Source organism: Neoarius graeffei, chromosome 12 (genome assembly GCF_027579695.1).
Source record: "Neoarius graeffei isolate fNeoGra1 chromosome 12, fNeoGra1.pri, whole genome shotgun sequence".
Taxonomy (NCBI): domain Eukaryota; kingdom Metazoa; phylum Chordata; class Actinopteri; order Siluriformes; family Ariidae; genus Neoarius; species Neoarius graeffei.
Window position 1 is genome coordinate 80,559,856 of NC_083580.1, and position 22,576 is coordinate 80,582,431.

General features: G+C 44.6%; 2 protein-coding genes across 2 annotated transcripts in view; one reads left to right on the forward strand and one right to left on the reverse strand.

Annotated features, from left to right (window-relative positions):
• The window catches only part of mpp1 (MAGUK p55 scaffold protein 1), a 30,236-nt gene extending 22,957 nt beyond the window's left edge, over positions 1-7,279 (reverse strand). Inside the window, exon 1 of the mRNA XM_060936516.1 lies at positions 6,920-7,279. Within this exon, the coding sequence (XP_060792499.1) occupies positions 6,920-7,042 (123 nt within the window). The 5' untranslated portion in view covers positions 7,043-7,279. The remainder of the gene's footprint in view (positions 1-6,919) is intronic.
• gpr34l (G protein-coupled receptor 34 like) overlaps positions 1-22,576 on the forward strand; it is a 471,084-nt gene that overhangs the window by 423,087 nt on the left and 25,421 nt on the right. The window lies entirely within an intron of this gene.

Consider the following 22,576-nt stretch of genomic DNA (forward strand, 5'->3'; position numbering starts at 1 on the left):
GTAATTACTAACACTGGCCACTGGGCGGTGTGTATGACTGGTAATTACTAACACTGGCCACTAGGCGGTGTGTATGACTGGTAATTACTAACACTGGCCACTAGGCGGTGTGTATGACTGGTAATTACTAACACTGGCCACTAGGCGGTGTGTATGACTGGTAATTACTAACACTGGCCACTAGGCGGTGTGTGTGACTGGTAATTACTAACACTGGCCACTAGGCGGTGTGTGTGACTGGTAATTACTAACACTGGCCACTAGGCGGTGGCTGAGTAGCGGTGGGAAATGCCTCAAATAAGGCCAAACGTGACAGAAAAAAAAAAAAAATAATCCTTCGAAAAACAATAGGGTCTCGCACCGAACGGTGCTCAGGCCCTAATAACAACAAATATTCATATTCATAGTTAGAAAGTGATCAGTAACCATTAGGCCATGGTATAAGCCATGGCCAAATGGTAAAAGAAGCAGCTTTGGGCCCAAAAGATCACTGGTTTGAATCCCTGGACCATCAGGAATGGCTGAAGTGCCTTTGAGCAAGGCACCGAACCCCAAATTGCCACCCAGGCTGCTCTGGGTAAGTTGTACGTTGTTCTGGATAAGAGCGTCTGTTAAATGCTATTAATGTCAAGTTTATTTGTATAGCGCTTTTAACAATAGACATCGTCACAAAGCAGCTTTACAGAATTTGAATGACTTAAAACATGAGCTAATTTTATCCCTAATCTATCCCCAATGATGAAGCCTGTGGCGACGGTGGCAAGGAAAAACTCCCTCAGACGACATGAGGAAGAAACCTCGAGAGGAACCAGACTCAAAAGGGAACCCATCCTCATTTGGGCAACAACAGACAGCCTGACTATAATATTAACAGTGCCAACATGAAGTCAGTTTCGTTGATGTTATAAACTCTTCAGTTGATGGAAACTTGAGAGCAAAACTGTTCATGACAACTGCAGTCCTAAAGTTAGCAAGTCAACTGTAGTCCTCAGCCATAAAAGCATTACTGTAAGAGTCCAGAGCATCTTCCAAGTGCGACTTTCGACTGTCCAAATTACTGTTTAATGCAATTTGTAATGCTAGCATACTTCATAAGATATGGCCTAACGTTACATTTGCTATAGACTCGTTCACAGTTTGTAGACAATGATGACGTAGTATGTATGCGCGTGCATTCTGGCAACGGCAGTGTGGCAGATATCAACAGCTTGTCAAGCTGTGCAAGGGGATTAACAGCAAAAGATCGTGAATGTTACCACAACAAGTTGACTTTGACAAATGGTGACCGACTTCCAGATCCATGTGCTATTAATGAGTGGTTTGAAGATGTTAGCAAGTGGCCAAATATACAGTGGCCGCCAAGCGTGTACACCAGAGAGAAATTATGAGCTTACAAGTCACTGAATGCTTATAAATCAACAAACAAGACAACTCCGTCCTCACAGCAAATTGCACCTGTATAGCAGGGGAAGTAGCCAATTATTTGGTGTTGTGGGCTTGTAGCTAACATACTTCAGAACTCTATGATACAGTTGTTATGCAAACATGAATTATGCTTCTGTGTTGCTGTCCTTTCAAATTTAACTTAGGCTATTACTCTCTTTACCACATCAAAAATCGTATGCCTTGCCCCGTAACTTAGATAGATAGATAACCAGATGCAAGCATTTTTGATTGCGTCCTCATTTCAGTCAACACGTTTAATCGCTTGCAGCCGCAGACGCCGCCGGTTGCTCTGAAACAGTCGTGATCCTGTCAGAATCCTGTAAAACTTGAGTCTGCTGGTGGAATATCGATTCTGACAATCATATATGCAACAGCCAGACATTTTGATGCTGGAAACTTTCTTTTTTATTTTAAACGCTTGCTACCTCATCTGTGTTGGTCAGAATGGTTAGGGAACAACACCACTTCTGTTGCCAAGGTGCGTGTGCAATTTTTGATGACGTTGGCTCTGAAGGGATCGATAGCCTTTGCAGTCACCATTTCAACCTTACGGAAGATTCGAGATCAACATGTCAGACAGAAACAAAAGAGGAACCATTTATACCCCTTTTCCACCAAATCAGTTCCAGGGCTGGTTCGGGGCCAGTGCTGGTGCTGGTTCACAACTCGTTCAACTCGCGAGCCAGCTGAGAACCAGTTTGCTTTTCCATAGCTCGCGGTGCTAAGCGGAGCCACGTCATTACGTCGCTGTATACGTCAGTTACGTCGCTGTATACGTCATTACGTCACTGTATACGTCAGTTACGGCGCTACGTTTACATAAACCTTGGCGCGAATATCAAAGCAAAAACAACACGGAAGAAGCAGCAGCAGCAACAACAACAACAATAATAATAATGGATGACTTCGGGTTTGTACAGCTGCTGCTTCTCGCCGCTTAAAAATGGCGATCTTTCGCGGTCTTGTTATTGTTGTTGGTCTTAACAACTCCGCCCCCCCCGCTGACGTAAGCGGTTCTTTCCTCTGGCCCAGCAGAGAGTTGGTGCTAGCCTGGAACCGGTTTTTCTGGCCCAGAGCCAGTTCTTTGTCAGTGGAAACAGAAAACCCGGTTCCAAACTAAGCACTGGCCCCGAACCAGCCCTGGAACTGATTTGGTGGAAAAGGGGCATTAGTGTTTCATCCCTCCAGGGACTTACAGCATTGATGCCAGTGTGGATTTAGGAATTGTACAGTTAAGCTTTTTTTCTAGGAGTCTCGGTACGGATGCAGATGATGATGTAAATAGTTGGTCTGAAAAGCTAAAATTCCATATTCTCCAGGACTGGGTGAGGGACAGGATTAGAATACGTACCTTTTTATGTTTATGAAACACCCATGCTGTGGGTTTACACTTCTTTGAATGACAGATGGATTGCACCAAGTAGGTTTCATAGCTGATTAAATGTGATCAATGAGTGGTTTAAAATCAGTTCTGCTACACCTACAGCATTGTTGTTGGTGGTGGTGCATGTACTATTTTAATTTTCATTTACATCTGGAGTGAAAAAAAAAAAAAAACTCGATTCATCTGGATCCAGAGAACCAACATCTTGTCCAGCTCGGCTTAATTCCTTCACATTGTGTTACGCAACCAGCTCCAAGCTGTTTCCCAGACTTCCCTGCATCAGCTGCAGAGATGAGACATGGCAAATCAGACCGTCTATTTATAGCGTGTTGAGCCCTGGATACATGACGAAGACTGGAGTAACAACAACAACACCGGCAAGGACTCACTGGAGGAATCCTTCCTCAGGAATCGAGTCGTTTCAGGTTAATGAAGGAAAAATAAATTGTGCACCATCACAAAACCTTTCTATCAGAAACAGAGGTCTGTACTGTAACACCGTATACATCTACATAATCCTATTTTTTTGGGCTCAGCACTCGATGGGATTATGTTTAAGGTTAACAGAATGTTGCATAATTATTTTATTTCATCTGGGGTTATCACAGTTAATCAGTGATCACTTGTGAGCATTTTAATCTTTTGTCGTGCCTCTTAATCTTTTCTCAGTTCATCAGGAGCCTTGATGAGTCACCACAGGAGACAATACAGCCTTGTTTCGTTAACCCAACCCCCAGTTCAGTTCATACTTCATGCTCACAACAGCAAAAATGTGATGATCTATACCATTTTAATAGGATTTTCCCAATGCTACTTTGCTCAATACAATTGCATTAAAAGCTCATTTAACCCACAGCTCTTAAGAAACAAACAGAGACAAGTATGGAGGAAAGATGCTTTTTGATCGGCTTTTGTGGATGAAACGTAATACATAATACAATAATCGTCTCTCTAATAACATTAATGCATCACTCAGAGCATTTGTCTCACTCTCACTGTGCCTCCTGCTGTAAACCGAGATTCCACTGATGGCAAAAGCTGAGTCATGACGTATGTTGTTAAGAGTAGTGTGGAAAAGAGAAATTAATCAATCCTGATTCATTTATTGATTCACACAAAGACAGATTAGAAGAATGATTAGAGGAACAAAAGACTTATCTAAAACAAGGCTGATTAAAGAAATCAGGATTTTCCGAAACTGAATTTGAGAAAAACATATAATATTTAAAAATATATTGTGAGGAGTTTTCGTATTGAAGTCCAGCACCCTGAGACTCTACGAGCCAAAACCACAAGTCAGAACCACAATCCAGGATGAAACAAGGAGCATCCATGAATACATCAGAGAGATGCCTCCCAGGGATGAACTAGTAAGAGGCCTCAGGCAACAGAAGACAAAGGGTGATGAGGATGAAGAGGAAAAACTGTGGAGGGGCCCCAAGCCCCTCCATGGGATGCATCACTGTCAGATCGAGGAACTGGCTGACATCAAGACATCCTACCAATGGCTAAAGAAGGCTGGCTTGAATGACCAACACAGAGGCTCTGATCATGGCAGCACAAGAACAGGCCCCAAGCACAATGCCCATACAGACAGATGTCTATCACTTTAGACAGAACCCAAGGTGCAGGCTGTCCACAGATAGTCCAGCACATAGTATCAGGGTGTAAGATGAAAGCTGGGACAACATGTACACTGAGAAGCATAACCAAGTGTCTGGGATAGTGTACAGGAACATCTGTACTGAATATGGACTAGAAGTCCCCAAGTCCCAAAGGAAATACCACCAAGTATGGTGGTGGACAAGGAGCAGAAGAGTGGAGTTGTGATAGATATGGCAATCCCAGCTAACAGTAACCTCAAGGAGAAGGAGCACGAGAAGATCAAGAAGTATCAGGGATTGAAAGAACAACTGGAACAGATGTGGATGATAAAGTCCAAAGTGGTCCCAGTGGTGATAGGAGTATTAGAGGCTGTGACCCCCAAACTGGGAGAGAGCATGGCTCCAGGAGAGTCCAGGTCCAGGAGAGCGCAGTCCAAGGAACAACTAAGATACTACACAGAACCCTCAAACCCCCAGGCCTCTGGTAGAGGACACAAGCTTAAAGAAGACACCCCCCCACCAATGTGGGACGTTTTTTGGCTTATATACATATATTACACATACATGAGTGGTATAGTTGTGTAGTGGTTAGCACTGTCGCCTCACAGCAAGAAGGTTCCGGGTTCGAACCTCATGGCTAATGGGGGCCTTTCTGTGCGGAGTTTGCATGTCCTCCCTGTGTCTGCATGGGTTTCCTCCCACAGTTCAAAGACATGCAGATTCAGAAAAAATACCCAGCCACTGGGGTTGTACAAACCAGTGTACAGTGGTGCTTGAAAGTTTGTGAACCCTTTAGAATTATTTCTGCATAAATATGACCTAAAACATCATCAGATTTTCACACAAGTCCTAAAAGTAGATAAAGAGAACCCAGTTAAACAAATGAGACAAAAATATTATACTTGGTCATTTATTTATTGAGGAAAGTTCACAAACTTTCAAGCACCACTATATATTAAGTGCTGGTCCCAAGCCCGGATAGACTGGGGATGGTTGGATCAGGAAGGGCATCTGGTGTAAAAACCAATGCCAAAATTGAAGGCCCAGTGTGAGATTAGCGTGAGTTAAACTGGTTATTAACCTTCTGAAAATAAAAAGTCATTATACACCACATTGGGTGCTTCCAGTCCGTTTGTAATTTTATCAAAATAATGCCACACCACATCACATCACGCAGCCTTAGGTTCGATATGAATGAAGATGAAAGAAGTGCGACCACTTACTCCTCCCTTTGCTGTAATCTTTCCTAACACTTTAATGCTCAATACAGGGGTGGGTGATGCAAGAAAAAAAATCATATCACAATACTTAAAGACATTTCTATTATGCATTATAAAAACTCTGTGCTGACAAATATAAATGACTTAGAGACAAAATTAATCACTTTAATACAGTGTAATATTTTTTAAAAGTAGATATTTTACAGGCGGCACGGTGGTGTAGTGGTTAGCGCTGTCGCCTCACAGCAAGAAGGTCCTGGGTTCGAGCCCCGGGGCCGGCGAGGGCCTTTCTGTGTGGAATTTGCATGTTGTCCGCGTGGGTTTCCTCCGGGTGCTCCGGTTTCCCCCAAAGACATGCAGGTTAGGTTAACTGGTGACTCTAAATTGAGCGTAGGCGTGAATGGTTGTCTGTGTCTATGTGTCAGCCCTGTGATGACCTGGCGACTTGTCCAGGGTGTACCCTGCCTTTCGCCTGTAGTCAGCTGGGATAGGCTGCAACCCTGTAGAAGGGTAAAGCGGCTAGAGATAATGAGATATTTTACAATTTGAACATCATAATCAACTCCTTCCAAATTGACAAGTGTTTAATTACTGTGTAAAAAAAGAAAAGTTAGTAAACTTAAAAAAAACCCTTCGATATCTTTGAAAAGTGTATTGTGCCGTAATTTATCACGATAATCATGTTATGTCGTCATATCGCTCGGCTCTGAGTCAAAACATGATGCGCAATCTGAACCCACCTAATGTCGGATCGAAAACCAAACAAAAACAAAACAAACCATTGTGTGTGTGTGTTCTGTTTAGTAATGTTTGTGGTTAGAATTTTAAGGTGTAAAATGAATAAACGGGATGTAAAGTTGCGCCGGTATCCTGCACTGCAGTTAACGCAAACCGGAACACAGCGGTGCGCAGTGGCGCATCAACCCTGCGCACGGTTTACGCAGTGACGTTGTTCAACATGATTACCTCATTAAGAACGCTCAGGAAATTAACGACAGATCTCTAATATACTCGTGACGAAACTGTTATTTCTTAGATTCTACGTGTTGATCTGGTTTTGTTGTTAATGCTGTGCAATAATAAAATTAATTGGAATACATTTTGTAAATGTTGCCTTTTGAATGGTGAGAATTTGTTTTTGTTTTGCTCAGATTTCCCGAGTATTTTGGTCATTCTGAATAAACAGAGGATGACTCTAAATGCTATATTAAAAAAAAAAAAAAGGCACAGGGAGTGTTGTTCTATTCCAGCGGTTCCTCTCGTACCTTGTCAGCCTTGGGTTTGTTTAGCAGCAGCTGCTCCAGGTACAGGTCCGACAGGGCCGTGCGCGCGCTGTTCGCCCTCTCCAAAACCACCGCAGGCTCGTTTTTACCGGACTTTAATGTCATGGTGTTGCTCTGAGTCGATGGTGTGGACTGAAGGGGAGACACGAACAGGAAGGAGCTGCCCGGTCCTCACTCACACACAGCCAGAACACGAGAGAGGAAGCGATGAGGAAGCGGAGAGCGTTAAATAAAGTTCACGCGCCCGCACCAAGTCCGAAGTTCGGTGAACCGGGAGCAGAGGCGCGCGCGTCCGACAGAACTCACAAAGCCAATGCACATCTGTATGTGTGTGTGTGTGTGTGTGTGTGAGGAGGGGTTTGGCTTCGGTTTCCTTCACACAAACACACACCAGCTCCGTTTTGATGACAGAATCACTGGAGCTGAAACCGGCGCAGGGTTTTATATGTTATTTCTTTCTCATCAATAATCTGATCTCAGAACAACATTAATGTGAGTTTATTCTGCGCCCCGTCCAGCCTCCATAACCAAAAGTGATGCAGGAGACTACAGACAGGGTTGCCAGGTCTCAGTAAAATTTCTGCCCCGACTCCTTGACCTGAAATCCCCCCAAAAACAGGCCAGTGGAAAAGAGAGAGAGAGAGATTTCTCTTCTTTTCAGTTTGTTTGCACTGTGTGTTCAGTGTGGTATTGTTAATATCAACATCCATAAGCCACCTTTCACTTGCAATACATCATTTGATTGAAGTTCTTCTGTAAATCACACACACACAGTCCTTTTCCACTGATGCGGTACCGGTGTCTAATCGAGAACACATTTCGACCAAAAAAATGCCAGTGCCGGGGACAAAAACCTGGCACTATAAAATCGCTGGTGTCAAAATTCGAACCACTGATGTCAGAAGTGATGGGAGGGGCTAATGCAAATATTGTAATTCATTACATTACAAATTAGTTTTTTCTGCAGGGTGGCTGGGCTTTCCCTTAGAGACAGGGTGAGAAGCTTGGTCATTCGGGAGAGACTCAGAGTAGAACCGCTGCTCCTCCACATCAAAAGGAGTCAGTTGAGGTGGTTCGGGCACCTTGTTAGGATGCCCCCGGACGCCTTCCAAGGGAGGTTTTCTAGGCATGCCCCACTGGGAAGAGACCCCGAGGCAGACCCAGGACACCCAGGAGAGATTACATCTTTCAGCTGGCCTGGGAACGCCTCGGTATTCCCCCGGAAGAGCTGGTGGAGGGGGCCAGGGAGAGGGAAGTCTGGGCTGCTCTGCTTAGGCTGTTACTCCTGCAACCTGGATCCGGATAAGCAGTAGAAGATGGATGGATGGATGGATGGACTACATTACAGGCATTTAACAGACACTCTTATCCAGAGCAACGACACACCCAGAGCGGCCTGGGGAGCAGTTGGGGTTCGGTGCCTTGCTCAAGGGCACTTCAGCCATTCCTGCTGGTCCAGGGAATCAAACCGGCAACCTTTTGGTCCCAAAGCTGCTTCTATAACCATTAGGCCATGGCTTCACAACGATTTTGATAACACGAGCAAAAGCAGCAACAAAAAGTCGAACCAGCAGTGACCTGTGGAAAAGATGAATGCTTTGTTAGTACTCTGGGCCTCCACAGAAATGCAAAAGAAACTGACATGTAATTATTTCAACAGTGTTCTGTTTTAACGCCATTATTTTTTCCTGCAAAAATTTCCCCGGGAGCATTTCAACAGAAATAACCCCAACTTTCGCAATGTAACATTGGGTTCTCAAAAGGCACCAAGGTAGAACTGGCTCTGTACCAGCACCAGCACCCAAACCAGAACCAGCACTGTCCTGGAAGGTTCCCTTAACATTAGTATAAGAATAAGAATATCAGTAGAAATATTCTTACTCATGAGTTACTCTCTTATCATTAAAGTTACAAACATTAAGGTTCCTTTAACATTTCCATGCAGCTAACAATACTCTGAGATTATGTAACTGTTACTGTGATTCTCTGATATCGCTCTAACGTTAGCCGGCATGATGGTGTAGTGGTTAGCACTGTCACCTCACAGCAAGAAGGTTCTGGGTTTGAGCCCAGTGGCCAACGGGGGCCTTTCTGTGTGGAGTTTGCATGTTCTCCCCATATCTGCATGGGTTTCCTCCACAGTCTAAAGACATGCAGTTTGGTTAACATGGGGCAGCCATGGCTGGGGTTGGGCCGAAGTGCCCTTGAGTGCACTTAACCCCCAACTGCTCTCCGGGTGCTATAGTATCGCTGCCCACTGCTCTGGGTATGTGTGTGTGCTCATTGCTCACGTGTGTGTGTTCACTGCTTCAGATGGGTTAAATGTAGAGGACAGATTTCACTGTGCTTGAGTGTACATGTGACAAATAAAGCCTTCTTCTCTAACATTACTTTAATGTTCCGCTAACGTTAATCTAAGGTTCTTCCAATATTACTATGTTACTCTGATGTAACTCGAACATTACTCTCAAATTACACTAACATTAATTTAAGGTTTGTCGAATTTTATTCACTGGGCTGCGACAGCCTGCAACTAGTTGGAGACACAACAATTGCGGTAAAATATGCGAATATCAATTCAGTGTGAGTCCAAGTGAAAATTCGCATATTTTAATCGCAATTGTTGTGTCTCGGCTTTACACCGGCGCTGTGTGAGACGGCTGCCTCTCCAGTACTCCAGTAGCTCTGTAGTTTTTAGCTCTTCAAACCTCTTTTTTTCCACCTTTTTTTTTTACTTCTTTGCTCTTCTTACAAAGACATAGTGTGTTTTATTATATAACATGGATATATTTAACTTTAACACGCAACCAGGAGCCAGTTTTCTCACTTATTCGAGGGAGGAGCTGCTGGCCCTGAAAACAATGGGACGAGCCGGGATACGACACCCCATCCCGGCAGAGCTGAGGAGGAAACCCAGGGGCTGCAAAGCTGGAGCTAAGCTAAAGGCTAGTCTAGCGGACAACCAGCAGCGCTACAAACCATCCATTCTCTCCGTTATCATGGAGAATGTGAACTCCCTGCCGAATAAAGTCGACGAGCTTTCCGCTCTGAACAACCAGCGGATTTACCAGGAGAGCAGCTTATTTATCTTTATGGAGACATGGCTAACACACCTTGTACCAGATGCTAATGTGGACCTGCGGGGATTCACTGCTGTGAGAGCCGACAGAGACACTAACACATGCGGGAAAAGCAAAGGTGGGGGACTCATCGTTTATGTTAACAACAACTGGTGTAACCCGGGGCATACAGTGGTGCTTGAAAGTTTGTGAACCCTTTAGAATTTTCTATATTTCTGCAGAAATATGACCTAAAACATCATCAGATTTTCACACAAGTCCTAAAAGTAGATAAAGAGAACCCAGTTAAACAAATGAGACAAAAATATTATACTTGGTCATTTATTTATTGAGGAAAATGATCCAATATTACATATCTGTGAGTGGCAAAAGTATGTGAACCTCTAGGATTAGCAGTTAATTTGAAGGTGAAATTAGAGTCAGGTGTTTTCAATCAATGAGATGACAATCAGGTGTGAGTGGGCACCCTGTTTTATTTAAAGAACAGGGATCTATCAAAGTCTGATCTTCACAACACATGTTTGTGGAAGTGTATCATGGCACGAACAAAGGAGATTTCTGAGGACCTCGGAAAAAGCGTTGTTGATGCTGATCAGGCTGGAAAAGGTTACAAAACCATCTCTAAAGAGTTTGGACTCCACCAATCCACAGTCAGACAGATTGTGTACAAATGGAGGAAATTCAAGACCATTGTTACCCTCCCCAGGAGTGGTCGACCAACAAAGATCACTCCAAGAGCAAGGCGTGTTATAGTCGGCGAGGTCACAAAGGACCCCAGGGTAACTTCTAAGCAACTGAAGGCCTCTTTCACATTGGCTAATGTTAATGTTCATGAGTCCACCATCAGGAGAACACTGAACAACAATGGTGTGCATGGCAGGGTTGCAAGGAGAAAGCCACTGCTCTCCAAAAAGAACACTGCTGCTTGTTTTCACTTTGCTAAAGAAAACGTGGACAAGCCAGAAGTCTATTGGAAAAATGTTTTGTGGACAGATGAGACCAAAATAGAACTTTTTGGTTTCAATGAGAAGCGTTATGTTTGGAGAAAGGAAAACACTGCATTCCAGCATAAGAACCTTATCCCGTCTGTGAAACATGGTGGTGGTAGTATCATGACTTGGGCCTGTTTTGCTGCATCTGGCTTGCCATCATTGATGGAACAATGAATTCTGAATGATACCAGTGAATTCTAAAGGAAAATGTCAGGACATCTGTCCATGAACTGAATCTCAAGAGAAGGTGGGTCATGCAGCAAGACAACAACCCTAAGCACATAAGTTGTTCTACCAAAGAATGGTTAAAGAAGAATGAATTTAATGTTTTGGAATGGCCAAGTCCAAGTCCTGACCTTAATCCAATCAAAATGTTGTGGAAGGACCTGAAGCGAGCAGTTCATGTGAGGAAACCCACCAACATCCCAGAGTTGAAGCTGTTCTGTACGGAGGAACGGGCTAAAATTCCTCCAAGCCGGTGTGCAGGACTGATCAGCAGTTACCGGAAATGTTTAGTTACAGTTATTGCTGCACAAGGGGGTCACACCAGATACTGAAAGCAAAGGTTCACATACTTTTGCCACTCACAGATATGTAATATTGGATCATTTTCCTCAATAAATAAATGACCAAGTATAATATTTTTGTCTCATTTGTTTAACTGGGTTCTCTTTATCTACTTTTAGGACTTGTGTAAAAATCTGATGATGTTTTAGGTCATATTTATGCAGAAATATAGAAAATTCTAAAGGGTTCACAAACTTTCAAGCACCACTGTATCTCCGTAAAGACAGTTTTATGTTGCCCAGACTTGGAGCTGCTAGCCGTTAGCCTGCGGCCATATTATCTGCCGAGGGAGTTCAGTCACGTGATCACCATCTGTGTTTACATCCCTCCGAAGGCAGACGCAGCTGCTGCATGTGAGAGGATTCACTCTGTCACAGCAAGGCTGCAGACACAGCACCCTGAGGCATTTATCATCATTTCTGGGGACTTTAATCACGCTACTTTGGACTCTACTTTGGCTGCTTTTTACCAGGCTGTGGATTGTCCAACAAGGAACAACAGGACAATTGACTTGCTGTATGCTAATGTGAGGGATGCATACAGAGTCACACCCCTCCCCCCACTAGGGAAGTCTGACCACAGCCTGGTTCTTCTACAGCCGAAGTACACCCCCCTGGTCCAAAGGCAGCCTGCAACAACTAGTTCCATCAGGAGGTGGTCCCCTGAAATGGAAGATGCCCTCAGAGACTGCTAGGACATCACGGACTGGGATGTGCTGCTTAGCCCACACTGTGAGGACATAGAGGGGCTGACACACTGTCTGACGGATTACCTCAACTTCTGTGCAGACGTGGTCTCCCCCGCTAAGACTGTACGGTGTTACCCTAATAACAAGCCATGGGTAACACAGGAAGTCAAAGCTGTCCTCAACAAGAAGAAGGCTGCCTTCAGGAGCTGGGATAGGGAGACGATGAAAGCAGCACAGCAGGAGGTGAAACGCTGCATGAGGGAAGCTAAGGACAGCTACAGGAGAAAGGTGGAGCAGAAGCTGAAGGAGAACAGCATGAGGGAGGTCTGGGAAGGTGTGAAAACCATCACAGGCCACAATACAAAGACCAGAGTCATTGAGGGGACAGTGGAGAGGGCGAATGAGTTGAATGACTTCTTCAATCGGTTCAACCAGCCCACGTCCCCCCACCGTGTCCCTCACTGCAGCCATCTCTCCTTCTTCCCTCAACACACCTTTCCCCAGTCATCACAGCAGCCCCCTCCTCCCCCACCTCAACGTAGACTCCTCCATGCATTACTGCAGATCAGGTCAGAGGTGGTCAACTGAGGAAGCTTCACCCCAGGAAAGCAGTGGGCCCGGACAAGGTGTGTCCACGACTACTGAAGACCTGCGCTGCTGAACTGGGTGAATCACTCCAACGCATCTTCAACCTCAGCCTGCAGCTGGGGAGAGTGCCAACCCTCTGGAAGACATCATGTATCGTTCCAGTTCCCAAAAAGAATCGGCCCAGCGAGCTGAACGACTTCTGACTGGTGGCACTCACTTCACATCTGATGAAGATGTTGGAGCGGCTCTTCCTCAGCCTCCTCAGACCCCAGGTACAACATGCCCAGGACTGTCTGCAGTTTGCGTACTGGGCAGGTGTTGGTGTGGAATGCTCCTTCCCAAGTGCAGGACGAACAGACTCAAAAACTCCTTTGTCCCTCATGCCATCAGACTGTACAACTCCTCTCTGGGGGGGAGGAGGGGTAACAGGAGGACAGAGGATGGGACGGAGCAGTAGCCTAGTCTAACAATAAGCAATACCGGACAATGTGCAATATAAAGTGCAATATATTTCCTGACACCCCCCCCCCCCCCCCCACACACACACACACATACACACACTTACCCTAAACCCACTTCTCCCCCCCTTTCCTCCTCCCCCTTCCTCTCTTCCCCATATCTTATTCTGTTATATTTGTATATGTAAATGCTTAATTTATCTAGAAGTTTTTCTCTATTTCTTTTCTCTGTTTATCTGTAATGATGCTGCTGGAATCTTAATTTCCCTGAGGGAACCCTCCCAAAGGGATCAATAAAGTTTTATCTAATCTAATCTAATCTAATCTAATCTAATCTAATCTAATCTAATCTAATCTAATCTAATCTAATAATGCATATTACTGTCTGTAATATAACTTTTAGGCTTTTCTAAAAGAATTGTTCTATTGTTGCAGCACAAATTTGACTTAAAAATACTTTATTATTATGGCGTTATAATTAACAACACACTTATTGAACACTTCTACTCCCTTGAGTCGTACACATTTATCAGAGCCAACAGTCTGCACTTACACTTTCCCTTTCTTAACCTTTTCCTTTCCTATTTTTGCAGGGAAATTTTTTATTTGATTTAGTTTCTCATAATTTGCTTTTAAATGAGGTCTTGGTGGATGCTATTTTAAAACAAAGCAAACACAAATTTTTAAAAATAAAAACACCCCAAACCCCAAACCACCACGCACAGACTTGCTTTTTCCACCTGCAACCTCTTTCCAAAATTAACCCAATTTGCTCTTTAAAAAATTGCGACTCTGGCAACCCGTCCTCCAGGATTCTGCAGGATTTCTCTGTTTTGTGAAACTGCAACACACCTGTCTGTGTTCAAAATCATTTAAAATGCATTACCTGATGCGCCCATGGTTCAAACATGAGCTATCAGGATTCATAAGGTTGCCTAATACAGTAAAAGGCACACAATTAAACTCATACAAACACAGGAGTTGATTGAAGGTATAATTTTGCCAAAAAAAAGAATGATTAATTTCCTCTCTTCATCCTGAATGTAGTCAACCAGCCGTGACATGTTTACTGTCCAGTGTTTTTATTAGGATATATTTACTACAGCATTATAAGCCTCGTGTTAAAGGGCCGATTCTCCCTTCCCAGAATCCATTTCATTGTTTTTGTTTTGAAAGCATGTGACCGTTACTCTGTTAGCTTTCTGTGCAGCAAAACCTCTGCAAATTTACTGTTAGTGATTCCTTTGAAATTCATCTTGAACTTTTTCTTCATCTCCATTGCATATGTGGAAGTTTTGAACACAATATATCTGATTTTCTTTCCTTCATGGATGCCTGAGAGATGGCTAAGGTTGGTTCTGGTCCAAACACAGAAATATAATAACCGTACAAAAAAACAGAAAATAACAGTGCAAAGAATGTAAAATATAACTAGTTTGAACTAGTTTGATAAAATATCTTCAATTTCGGCGGCACGGTGGTGTAGTTGTTAGCGCTGTCGCCTCACAGCAAGAAGGTCTGGGTTCGAGCCCCGTGGCCGGCGAGAGCCTTTCTGTGCGGAGTTTGCATGTTCTCCCCGTGTCCGCGTGGGTTTCCTCCGGGTGCTCCGGTTTCCCCCACAGTCCAAAGACATGCAGGTTAGGTTAACTGGTGACTCTAAATTGAGCGTAGGTGTGAATGTGAGTGTGAATGGTTGTCTGTGTCTATGTGTCAGCCCTGTGATGACCTGGCGACTTGTCCAGGGTGTACCCCGCCTTTCGCCCGTAGTCAGCTGGGATAGGCTCCAGCTTGCCTGCGACCCTGTAGAACAGGATAAAGCGGCTACAGATAATGAGATGAGATCTTCAATTTCAGATTACAATCTATGATCTATGGCTGAGGATGTAAACAGATTGTTGCAGATTGCAGGGGAATATCCATGGGTGAAAAAATGGTAATTCACTATTTGGCGAAAAGGCTTCTGGGAAGGCTGAGCTAGCCCCTTTAAGCAGCAATAAACAATTTAAAAAGCTTCTAGTTACTAGTTTAGCATCTTTTAAATTGCATGGCTAAATCATACACTTCTTGGTAGTATTAAGTCTCGCGCAACCTACATGAGTTTAGTGCTGATTCGAATTACTTGCTGCACTCTCCAGCTGTGAGCACTTGTGTAATGACACAACAAACCAATGATCACAAATGATTAAAGTTGCGTCGTCTTCTTCTTCTGTTGGCTGCTCCTGTTAGTGGATCATCCTTCCCAATATATGATCCACATATTTGATTTGGCATTGGTTTTACACCGGATGCCATTTCTGACGCAACCCTCCCCAATCTATCCAGGCTTGGGACCAGCAGTAAGTATGCACTGGGTTGTGCAACTCCAGTGGCTGGGGATTTTTATCTAATCTGCATGTCTTTGGACTGTGGGGGAAACCAGAGAACCCAGAGGAAACTCCACACAGACATGGGGAGAACATGCAAACTCCACACAGAAAGGCCCCTGTCAGCTGTAAGGTTCGAACCCAGAACCTTCTTGCTGTGAGGCAACAGTGATAACCACTGCACCATCGTGACACTAAAGTTGTGTAGTATAAACTTGGCTTTGTCATGTGAGCATCAAACACACAGGAACCAGGGTCAAGGTGGTCACACTGGTGGATATCTTTGCTAACTGGTATGTTATTTTTATTTAAACTCATCAATAAATGTTTGAGATTTTCTCACCTGACTGTTGTATTGTTTTCTTAAAAAATACCATATCCATCATGGAGCATTAGTAGCAGTGGGTGAAGATGGTCTACCAGTGTGATCCGTTACTTATTATTTACAGGCCCCCGGGGCCATATTCTGAGTTTCTTTCTGAATTTGCAGATTTTGTCTCAGACCTTAGAGAAAGCTTTAGTTGTCAGAGATTTTAATATTCACTTCAATAACCCAGAAGACCCTTTGAAAACAGCGTTTGTGTCCATTTTAGATTCAGTAGGGGTTAATTGGAGTGTCATAGGACCGACCCATAATGGTGGTCACACTCTCAAGCTAATACTACTCAAGCAACTACTGCACAGAGCTTTATAAATGATCTCCCAGAGTTATCAACTTTGATTGGGTCACTGTCAGCCCTTGCAGAACTTGATCAGGCAACTGAATGCTTAGCGTCAACGTTCCGCTATACTTTAGATAATGTAGCTCCTCTTAAAAGGAAAATGATCAGAGAGAAAAAATTAGCACCCTGGTATAACGATCACACTCGCACTTTAAAACAGACCACTCGAAAATTGGAACGTAAAGGGTGTCAAACAAAATTGGTAGTGTTCAAATTAGCGTGGAAGGAGAGCTTCCTGAAGTATAGAAAAGCTCTTAGTGCTGCTAGATCAACATATCTCTCCTCCCTAATAGAAGATAACAAAAATAATCCTAGATTCCTGTTTAATACTGTAGCAAAATTAACCAGGAATAAGTCCACTATAGACACATGCACACCTGCAGTATGTAGTAGCAAAGACTTCATGAATTTTTTTGAATGACAAAATTGAAAATATCCGACAAAAAATTCAAACTACTAATTTCAGACAATGTAAGTGACCCTGTAGTTAACAGTATAACTGTATCAGATCAGCAATTAGAATGTTTTACTCCCCTTAGAAAAATTGAATTACTTTCATTAATCTCCTCATCAAAATCCTCAATTTGTGTACTAGATCCCTTACCTACACGTCTATTCAAACAGATAATACCTGAAGTCATTGAACTGGTTCTAAAAATAATAAATTATTCTCTTAGGATTGGCTATGTACCCAAATCCTTTAAACTAGCAGTTATCAAACCCCTGATTAAAAAACCTGACCTTGATCCCTGTCAGCTGTCCAATTATCGGCCAATATCAAACCTCCCCTTTATCTCCAAGATCCTTGAAAAAGCTGTGGCACAGCAGTTATGCTCATATTTACATAGGAATAACATCCATGAAATGTATCAGTCAGGATTTAAACCTCATCATAGCACAGAGACAGCTCTGGTTAAAGTAGTAAACGACCTACTGTTGGCATCTGATCAGGGCTGTGTCTCGCTGCTTGTGTTGCTTGACCTTAGTGCAGCATTTGATACCATTGATTATTCCATTCTTCTGGATAGACTAGAAAATGTTGTGGGAGTTAAGGGAACAGCCCTCTCCTGGCTCAGCTCTTATTTAACTGATCGCTATCAGTATGTTGATGTAAGTGGTGATTTTTCTAGACATACTGAAGTAAAGTTTGGTGTTCCACAAGGTTCTGTCTTAGGTCCACTTCGTTTTTCTTTATATATGTTCCCTCTGGGTGATATTATTCATAAACATTGTATTAGTTTCCACTGTTATGCTGATGATACACAGTTGTATGTTTCTGCAAAACCAGATGAGAGACGCCAGCTTAATAGAATTGAGGAATGTGTGAAGGACATTGGACACTGGATGCTTATTAACTTCCTTCTGCTTAACTCTGACAAGACAGAAGTACTTGTACTCGGATCACATGCAGCTAGAAGTAGGTTTTCTGATTACACAGTAACTCTGGATGGCCTTTCTGTTTCTTCACGTGCAGCAGTAAAAGACCTTGGAGTGATTATTGACCCCAGTCTTTCATTCGAAACTTATATCGATGACGTTACCCGGATAGCTTTCTTTCATCTCAGAAATATTGCTAAGATAAGAAATTTAATGTCACTACACGATGCAGAAAAACTAGTTCATGCTTTTGTTACCTCCAGGTTGGATTATTGTAATACCTTATTGTCTGGATGTTCCAGTAGGAGCATAAACAAGCTCCAGTTAGTTCAAAATGCATCAGCAAGAGTCCTTACTAGAACTAGAAAATATGACCACATCACCAAAGAATGCAAAGAACTGGAAACCAGAGGTTTAAGCTGTGACACGTGGAAAGTGGGGTGAATACGTCGCATGGTGAGTAATACTGCCAGTCTGATGGAACATGGATTGATTACCTTGCTGATGAGGAAGGGCCCTAGGTATCTGGGTGCCAGCTTGCGGGAGACGGTTCTGAGTGGCAGATGGTGCGTGGAGAGCATGACTCGCTGCCCCACCTGGTAGGTGGGTGCCTTAGAGCGGTGTTTGTCGGCCTGCCTCTTGGATGCTAGGGCAGAGCGAATGAGTCTTCTCTGGGCCAATGCCCACGTCCTCCTGCAGCGGCATATGAAGGTCTGGGCTGAGGGTACGGCGACCTCCTCCTCTTGGTTGGGGAAGAGTGGTGGTTGGTAACCTAGGGAACACTGGAAGGGTGGTGAGAGACCTGTGGCAGATGAAGGGAGAGTGTTGTGAGCGTACTCGACCCAAGGTAAGTACTTACTCCAAGAACCGGCATCCTTGGACGCCATGCACCTGAGTGCCACCTCCAAATCTTGATTGGCCTGTTCTGCCTGGCCGTTGGTTTGAGGATGAAAACCTGAGGGGAGACTACAGGTGGCCCCAATGAGTTTGCAGAAGGCCCTCCAGAACTGGCAGTAAACTGAGGACCCTGGTTGGAGACGATGTCAGTGGGGAGTCCGTGTAGGCGGAAAGTGTGAAGGATGAGTAATTTGGCAGTTTCTTTAGCTGTGGGAAGCTTGGGCAGAGGGATGAAATGGACTGTCTTGGAGAAACGGTCGATAACTGTGAGGATGCATGTGTTGCCACCTGAGTTGGGGAGTCCTATGACGAAGTCCAGGGCGATGTGAGACCAGGGTTGGTGAGGAGTCAGGAGCGGTCTTAGCAAGTCAACAGGGGGTTGATTGGCTGTCTTGTTCCGGGCACGTGTCGCAGGCTGCCACGAACTCCTGGACGTCTTCTTTGATGGAGGGCCACCAAAAGCGCTGTTGGATGAGCGCCAGGGTTCAAGCAGCTCCCGGGTGACAAGCCAACTTGGAGCCATGACCCCACTGCAGCACCTGGGTTCGCACAGAACAGGGATCAAACAGATGGTTAGGTGGTATGTTGTTTGAGTTACCTTCTCTGGGGTCCTGCTCCAGGGCCTTCTGCACTAATGTCTCTACCTCAAGTAGGGCAGCCCCCACCAGACAGCGTGGAGGGAGGATGGTTTCAGGCATACTAGACTCCTCCTGGCGGGCAGAGAATATCCTGGACAGGGCGTCGGGTTTACCGTTCTTGGAGCCTGGGCGGTAGGAGAGCGTGAATCGGAACCGGGAGAAGAAGAGAGACCATCGGGCTTGCCGTGAATTAAGGCATTTGGCGGACTTGAGGTATTCTAGGTTTTTGTGGTCAGTCCAGACAAGGAAGGGGAAATCCGACCCCTCGAGCCAGTGCCTCCACTCCTCCAAGGCTAGCTTGATGGCCAACAGCTCTCTGTCGCTGATGTCATAATTTCATTCAGCAGGGGACAGCCGGTGAGAGAAGGAGGAGCAGGGGTGGACCTTGTTATCGTTGGCCCTCTGGGAGAGAATGGCTCTGACCCTGGACTCGGAAGCATCGACCTCCACGATGAACTGTTTGGTCGGATCGGGTATGGTGAGAATGGGTTCTGTGGTGAACTTGCACTTGAGCATGGAGAAGGCTTTCTCTGCTTCCTCCCCCCACTTGAATGGGGTCTTAAAGGAACAGTCCACCGTATTTCCATAATGAAATATGCTCTTATCTGAATTGAGACGAGCTGCACCATACCTATCCGAGCTTTGCGCGACCTCCCAATCAGTCAGACGCAGTCAGACGCGCTGTCACTCCTGTTAGCAATGTAGCTAGGCTCAGTATGGCCAACGGTATTTTTTGGGGCTGTAGTTAGATGCGACCAAACTCTTCCGCGTTTTTCCTGTTTACATAGGTTTATATGACCAGTGATATGAAACAAGTTCAGTTACACAAATTGAAACGTAGCAATTTTCTATGCTATGGAAAGTCCGCACTATAATGACAGGCGTACTAACACCTTCTGCGCGCTTCGGCAGCGCATTGATATCTGAGCTCCGTATCAATGCGCTGCCGAAGCGCGCAGAAGGTGTTAGTACGCCTGTCATTATAGTGCGCACTTTCCATAGCATAGAAAATCGCTACGCTTCAATTTGTGTAACTGAACTTGTTTCATATCACTGGTCATATAAACCTATGTAAACAGGAAAAATGCGGAAGAGTTTGGTCGCATCTAACTACAGCCCCAAAAAATACCGTTGGCCATGCTGAGCCTAGCTACATTGCTAACAGGAGTGACAGCGCGTCTGACTGCTTCTGACTGACTGGGAGGTCACGCAAAGCTCAGATAGGTACGGAGCAGCTCGTCTCAATTCAGATAAGAGCATATTTCATTATGGAAATACGGTGGACTGTTCCTTTAATCGAGGTCAACGCCTTGAGAGGTCCAGCCACTGTGCTGAAGTCGCGGATGAAGCGCCTGTAGAAATTGGCGAACCCCAGGAAACGCTGGAGCTCTCATCACGAGGATGGGGTGGGCCAGTCGGCGACTGCCTCAAGCTTGAGGGGGTCCATCTGGATCCTAGCCGGGGAGATGATGAACCCCAGAAACGAGACAGAGCTCTGGTGGAATTCTCTGCCTTGACAAACAATTTATTCTCTAGCAGGCGCTGGAGGACCTGACAGACGTGGTCCCGATGTTCCTCCAGGGAGCGAGAGAAGATCAGGATGTCATCCAGGTACACGAAGACGAAGATGTTAAGAAAGTCCCTTCAGACTTCGTTGACGAGTGCCTGGAAGACTGTGGGCAGGTTGGTCAGGTCGAAAGGGACCATGAGGTACTCGTAGTGACCAGTGGTGGTGTTAAAGGCCATCTTCCACTCGTCCCATGAACAAGGAAAAAAACGCTTTAGTGCAAAAAAAACATGAACCAGAAAAAATAGCTAGATCAAAAAACTATGAGACGCAATAGAGGCACAGAAACGGCTAGAGTAGCAAAATGAGACGTTCTGGCAAGGTCAGAGTCTGAGAACGGCGTTTATATATGCAGCGATGAAAACCAGGAAGTGAATTTCAGATGAGCGCTCGCTGAACGGGGAAGCAGGCAGGATGTAATTCCCATCCCGGATCTGGATCGGTGCTGATGTGGGAAATCTGTAATCTCCAGAGTGGATGTCTGGGGCGGAGCACGACAGCCCCACAGTTATGGAACAGTCTTCCAAATAGTGTTCGGGAATCAGACACAGTCTCAGCGTTTAAGTCTCGGCTGAAAACATCTCTTTAGTCAAGCCTTTTGTTAACAGTGTTTATGAGGGAAAGGAGTAGATCTGGAGGACAGAGTGTTTTGGTAAACTGGGATGTATGGATGGTGTCAGTCCCCACTCACTTGCTCACTCGAGTTTGTTGACGGTGTAGTGGCTGCTGCTTTATGTCCCGGGGCCCCTCATGCCTGTGTTACCTTCTGGCTTTTCCCATTTAGTTATGTGGTCATAGTTAGTTTTGCCAGAGTCCCTGCTTGCACTCAGCGCAAAATGTATACTGTTCTTACTTCATCAGGTGACACTGGGCATACCTAACAACCTGTGTTTTCTCTCTCTTTCTCTGCCCCCTGTCTGTCCCTCTGAGTTACATGTCAATCCTGACATCGAGGTGCTGAACCTCCTCTGCTCCTCAGACCTGCCTGATCCATCCTGATGCCCTACGTCTAGTTGGAGTCTCATCACATTGCTCTTTTTGAGGACGGCACCATATGGACAGTTGAAAGTCACACTTGGAAGACGCTCTGGACACTTACAGTAATACTTTTATGGCTGAGGACTACAGTTGACTTGCTAACTTTAGGACTGCAGTTGTCATGAACAGTTTTGCACTCTAGTTTCCATCAATAAAGAGTTTATAACATCAACGAAACTGACTTCATGTTAAAACTGTTAATGTTATAGTCATGTTGTCTGTTGTTGCCCAAATGAGGATGGGTTCCCTTTTGAGTCTGGTTCCTCTCGAGGTTTCTTCCTCATGTTGTCTGAGGGAGTTTTTCCTTGCCACCATTGCCACAGGCTTGCTCATTGGGGATAGATTAGGGATAAAATTAGCTCATGTTTAAAGTAATTTAAATTCTGTAAAGCTGCTTTGCGACAATGTCTATTGTTAAAAGCGCTATAAAAATAAACTTGACTTAACTTGATCAGATTGTTCTTGGCCTGGTAGCTGCTTAGACTACACAACGATATTTCTAGTTTTATATTTTTAACTTGAGGCTTGTTTTGTGATTTTATATAATGGCTCATGCATAACTTAGCAAGGCGGCACAGTGGTGTAGTGGTTAGCACTGTCGCCTCACAGCAAGAAGGTTCTGGGTTTGAGCCCAGCAAGGCCGATGAGGGCCTTTCTGTGTGGA